The sequence below is a fragment of the Euphorbia lathyris genome, chromosome 2 (genome assembly GCF_963576675.1).
Source record: "Euphorbia lathyris chromosome 2, ddEupLath1.1, whole genome shotgun sequence".
Classification (NCBI taxonomy): domain Eukaryota; kingdom Viridiplantae; phylum Streptophyta; class Magnoliopsida; order Malpighiales; family Euphorbiaceae; genus Euphorbia; species Euphorbia lathyris.
The window spans coordinates 112,540,445-112,546,524 of NC_088911.1; the positions used below are offsets into that span (position 1 = coordinate 112,540,445).

The window sequence follows — 6,080 nt, forward strand, 5'->3', positions numbered from 1 at the left end:
AGGACCTTCCTTATAAACATCTCCACCAAGTGCTTTGAAAGCAATGTGGGATGTTTTTCACTTGAAAAAACTTAAAGACACATGCATGAGCCAATTTCATAAATTATAAATGGGCCAAGCCCATCATAAACTTAGGGAGTTAATTATATCACTTTAAACAAGTTCATGGAACTAACGAGACCTTTGATAAATTCAATGAGTCAACCGGTTTTTAAAAACAAATTTAATTGTCGTTGATATATTAAGACTAATATATTAACTTATGTCTAGTTTGAACAGAATAATTTATTTTAAATCAATTTGATTCTCTTATATGTGATAATATATGTACACGATCCAACAACACGAAATTGTTTTTAGTAGATTAGTGTTTTATTAAGCATATAATAAGTCATTTTTTAGTTGATATCAATTGTTTTTGAATTGTATTAAAGTTGATCCATTAATTCAAAAATATCACAAATATTCAAATTATTATTATAGCTTCTAAATGTTAAAAAAAGTCCTAAAATAAAAATGATCACCTACGTCTTACATTTAACTTGTAAAACATATTAAACGAAACTCAAATGACATATTAACGGGTTAAGTATATGTTAAATAGAGTTCAGGTGAAAGTTAATTTTATAATTAGTGTCTGATTTAACCTATTAATCCAAAAATGATATAATATTTAAAAATATTAGCTTATCCTCCTACATAGCTAGTAACTTTACAAACAACTCGCAAACACGATAGAAAATCGGCACTAACCCAATTGAGTTGACACGATATTTTTTTGGATTGACTTAGAATTAACTCATTTGACAAATGTGTTGTTTGATAACATATATGAATATGACCCGCAAATATGATAGGAAATCGATATTAACCCAATTAAGTTGACATGATGGTACTATATTTTCTAACGAAATAGATTAAGATTAACTCATTTGACACTAATTTGATAAATAACGCGACACAAATCCGATAATTATCATCATGTAGATTCAATTCTGAATTGTAGCAATGAATAACATGAAATGACTGCGAGGGTGGAGGAATAAAAGATCATGGTTTATCCTGTGTACTGATATATAGGAAGTTTGAAACAATATATACTCTTTAAGATATTTATTTGAAAAAGAAACATGTCTTTTACAAGATGCTGTAGTAACAAGACAATTTTGTAACTTGGAACTCATTTAGACGCAATGCATGAGTCTGAATTTCATTAAAAAAAAACATATGTTCCTAAAATATATGAGAGGATAAGGTGTGTAAAAAGAGAGGATTCTGCGGTCAACCATGTTTCAAACCCAATAAAAATGCTAATTATCTTTCAATTATGCCATGTCATCACCACTTTGTCCACGTCATCTGGTAATGGAGGCTCTCCTCCTTTCTCGGATTGACACTAAGAACAGATTATGTCACGCTCACTTTTGAATGATACCTGAATTACTACAATCCTAAATAAAACATTAAACAAAACAAAAACGTTTTAATGTCTTGTAATTAAAAAACATATCCTCTCACATGTTGATTTTCCCTCTATATAACCTTGTCATACTGCTACTTTCAATTTCGTTAGTCGTTGCATTCCTTTTCTCTTTCCAACTAGCTTTTTCCTAAGTTTATCCACTCCTACATTCAGGGAACCTCCAACTTTCTAGGAAACAAATCTACAACAAAAAAAACCAAAACCCCAGCAAGAACATCAAGCACAACAACATGTTCCAGCAGGACATCATTCATCCAACTCCAGACCATCTCCCAATTGTAATACTTCTTTTCCTTCTTCTTTATTCTTTATGTTTCTTTATTTTTATTTTCATATGTTTCTCGTACGTATTTCGTGTTTATTATTTAGATTTTCTATATGATTATATATAATATATGCAAGAAACACGATAATTGAATTAAAGTTTGGATTTTTACTTATTTTTTTATACAATTAAATATATGTTAATGTCTCGTAAATTTCGTCGTAAGTTTTTAGCTTTTGTTTTTATTGTATGCTAGTGCTCATTGTCTTATAAAGAAAGTATTTTAATTGTGAAAATTGTTGTTTTGTTTTCTTTTCCAGTTCATTGTTCATAATCATCCGTGTTGATGAATTTCATTTCTGAAAACCTGGCAAATTAATTATTTTTAATTCTAAAAAACATTTAAGTACTTTAAAATAGTGTTTTGATTTTCCTCCACAACTTGTATTATTTATAATCGCTACAGTTAGTAAATTTCATTTTTTTTCAAAAAGTTACACGTGACGAGTAATTAGTGTAATTCTAAAAAAAATAAGAATTTTATGCTATTTTTAACTTTTCTAATTCTTCATTCCTTTAGCAATTATTGTTGACTAATAAGGTAAAATGTAATTACAAGCAAGTAGATATATGTTATTCTTGTTCTGAACCACTTATTGATGTTTTTTTTTTTTTTTTTTTTTGTCAAACATTTTTTGATGTATGAAAGATTAAGGTATAGTTTGTGCTTACACCGTACTTCAATTTGTTACGAAAAAAACATTAATTTTAGATAAGTATGATATCTACCAAGAATTAGATGCTTGCTAGCTTGATAATGATTTAGCTTTAAGTGACTTACAAAAAGAAATGTTCTTACATGATTTATACATATATGCAATCCAAAAAAAAAAAAAAAAAAAAAACTCTTTCCCATTTTAATAAACCAGTCAAAGTTTTAAAAAAATTTGATCATTTTGGAATATATACATTTTTTCTAAAGATTTATAATCTGGGATTCTCTATATATTTCTCTAATAATGCTTTCACATTGATTTTTAATTATTTGAGTCATCTTATAATTATATAAACATATACCCTTTAAAAAAAAGGCATTCCTTTAAGTTGTTTCTTTGTAAAAATGCTATAATTAATTTTTTATTTTTTTTCCTAAACTTAGCTATTTCACTTCCTACAAGTCACATGCAACATAGATATCACACATCTCTTTCTTCTTTTTTCACCATCATATATATATATATAAATAAATATTGTCTTCCTTTACAAAATTCTTGTGCTATTCAATTATGGCAACAAGATTGGTGCTTCTTAACCATATTATAAAACTAGCATAAACTAGCTAGCTACCTATACTTACATTTTCCATTCCATTACTCAACTATAACAATCAATCCCGAAAAATTCTATAGCGACCTTAATCCATTCGACCCTGTGATATGCATATACTTAAACATTTGACCAAAAAACTCAAGCTGATAGTTAAGGTCCCACAGTAGCTATTTTCTATCATCTCGGTATACAGTATAACTTATCGGATTAGCCATAAAAACGAGGTATCAATCCAAAATATTAAGAACTAGATGATGGAGAATCATGAGAAGGTCAAGATCAAGCCTAGTTAACATGAGATGATGAAATCTATATATATATGTATAAGTGAAGTTTGGACATTTAATTGATAACGTTGTTGACTGTTTTTATTACAGGATGATCTTTCAAGTCCACTTAGTGCTCAGATTTTGGAATTCTGTGATCCTGAATTTTTGGAAACTTTCCAAAATTCTGAAGTGACTTCAACCTCCAACTATTGCTACGAGGATAATTCTTATTACACAAATAATAATCTTTCCTTACAGCTTCAGCTTCAAAATAACAACAACGGGAACAACAATAGCACCACCACTCATTCCACCGCCACCGCGACAACCACCACAAGCACCACCACCACTACCGCGGCCAATCAAGACAACAACATCAACGACAGCAACAACAACAACATCAGTTTTTCTCTACTTTTTGATCCTCAGGATGATCTTGACAACGAAATTTCAGCTTCCATAGACTTTTCTTCATCCCCAACACTTCCAATTCCTCAATTTCTCACTACTCAACAAGAACATTTTGATTTCTTGCAACCTCAGTTTTCGCTATCAGACATGTTGTCTGCAGAAGGATTAGTAACACAATATCCTGCTGATCAGAATAACTCTGTTGCTCCGTTTATCGGAGCTCCATTAACGTCGGTTTTCGAAGATGATTGCTTGTCTTCCGTCCCTTCTTATGTTCCGATGAATCCATCGTCTCCTTCCTGTTCGTATTTCCGTCCGGGGATTAACAATTACTTGTCTGCTGGGAATCTGAATTGTGATAATTCTGCGTTTTTTGGTGGTGGTGTTTTTCAACAACAACATCAAGATGTTGAATTTCAGGGAGATAATGGTGGAATTTTCTGCCATGATTCCATTCCTCCTAGAGTCTTCAATAATCCTATTGAATTACAGGTATTAATTAATTAATTACTCCCTCCGTTTCATATTATCAGTCAATTTCGGTCAATTTCAGTTTAGTGAAATTTTTTTTTTTTTGTTATGTTTTGAAGCCACTTGGGAACGAAAATCAGCAATTTGTGAACCCGGCTCCGGTGGCATCATCGGATATTTCATGTTTGGAAGATCCGGCATTTAAAGTTGGAAAGCTAACTGTTGAACAAAGAAGAGAGAAAATCCATAGATATATGAAGAAGAGGAATGAGAGGAATTTCAGCAAGAAAATCAAGGTTTGTTCTTTTTTCTTTCTTTTACTTTAATTTCTATAATTGGGATTAAAAACATTTCATTAAACTAATGATTTGAATTAACAAAAAAAATTGCAGTATGCGTGCCGAAAAACACTAGCAGATAGCAGGCCTCGAGTTAGAGGAAGATTCGCTAAGAATGATGAGTTTAGCGAGACCAATACCCGGGCTGCTTGCAGCAATCATGAAGATGATGATGAGGATGAAGTAAGAATATTCTCAATTAGGAATTCTTTCTAGTAAAAAACCGATTAGTACCCGAATGTTTTATTAGTCTTCTAAACTTTGCGTCGTAAAATGGCATAACAGCAGGTAGTAGTGAAACAAGAGGACCAGATGGTTGATTCAGCGGATATATTTGCACATATAAGTGGAGTTAATTCGTTCAATTGCAACTATTCAATCCAGTCGTGGTTATAATTAGATAAGATGAGGAATTCTACTGTATATCGGGATCAGTATTGGGTTAAGATGATATCATTTCAGTGGACGGGAATTCCATTGTAGAAATTTTCCAAGACAAGACAATTTTGCCGAAGAACAGAACAGAAGAGAACATCCGGGGTTTAATACATACTAATTATTATTAATTAAGGGAATAATAAATGTAATCTAATTTGGGTCCTTTAACTATACTATGTACTTATTATGCAACCGGAAATTCAAGAACAATATAACTTTTTTGTAGATACTACATTCTAATTAATTTTTTTTTTTTTTTTTTTTTTTGAATGGTATTCTAATTAATTTCTAAACTCTTTTGCTATTTTCTTGTTGTCCGTACAAATCTTGTTCTTCATTCTTTTCCTAGTATCAAAGAGCAAAATGTAGCCCATTTTCTTAATGTGATTTATAGTTGGCCTCATAGTTGTGGACTTTTAGCCCAAATCCCACAACCATCTTTCAAACCCATTACACTATTTGGATGCTTAAGGGTATTTTTGTCAACTTTTCGGAATAGCGTTTCACTCGAAATCATAAAAAAAAAAATAGTGTTTAGTTAGATTTATAAAACATCAACATTTTAGAGTTTTTTTTTTTTGTGAAAAGCTATTTATATATATTTGATATTGACAAAATTATCCTTCTAATTTTCAAATATATTTTTTCGTAATGCCTTGAATCATTATATCGTGTTTTCTATTTGGAGTAGTATTGTGTTTCAGATTTCTACTTGGATTCGGAATCGTGGGGACATTGTGGGATCATAGGTTTCTAGTTGGATTAGGATCATGGGTTCCTAGTTGGATTAGGTTAGATTGGGTATTATAAATACCCCATTATGTAAACCTAATCATGTAATCCGTTTTTCTGCCTCCTAATAAATACTATTCTCCTTCTGTTCATGGACTGGCCAACACAACGTTGGTGAACCACGTAAATCTGTGTTTCGATTATTTACTTATTTATCTTTCGTTAATTTCGCACAACATACTTCTTGTTTAATATTATTAATATTTCTATAACTTTATTGCTGAAAAAACTAAGTTTTGCCCTATTAAATAAATTTTTTATTTTTATTTATTTATTAGATCATT

The 6,080-nt window shown here is 30.6% G+C and overlaps 1 protein-coding gene across 2 annotated transcripts; it reads left to right on the forward strand.

The window, feature by feature from the left end:
• The first annotated feature begins 1,594 nt into the window (after positions 1-1,594).
• On the forward strand, positions 1,595-5,227 carry LOC136216487 (uncharacterized). 2 transcript variants are annotated; one of them, XM_066003006.1, is made up of 5 exons: positions 1,595-1,761; positions 3,455-4,249; positions 4,348-4,524; positions 4,621-4,749; positions 4,852-5,227. In XM_066003006.1, the coding sequence occupies exons 1-5, from the start codon at positions 1,714-1,716 to the stop codon at positions 4,960-4,962; spliced, it is 1,260 nt and encodes a 419-aa protein (XP_065859078.1). In that variant the 5' UTR covers positions 1,595-1,713; the 3' UTR covers positions 4,963-5,227. The 2 variants fall into 2 exon arrangements, with proteins under 2 accessions (XP_065859078.1, XP_065859079.1); XM_066003007.1 differs by lacking the exon at positions 1,595-1,761 and adding an exon at positions 3,189-3,349.
• Positions 5,228-6,080: the final 853 nt, after the last annotated feature.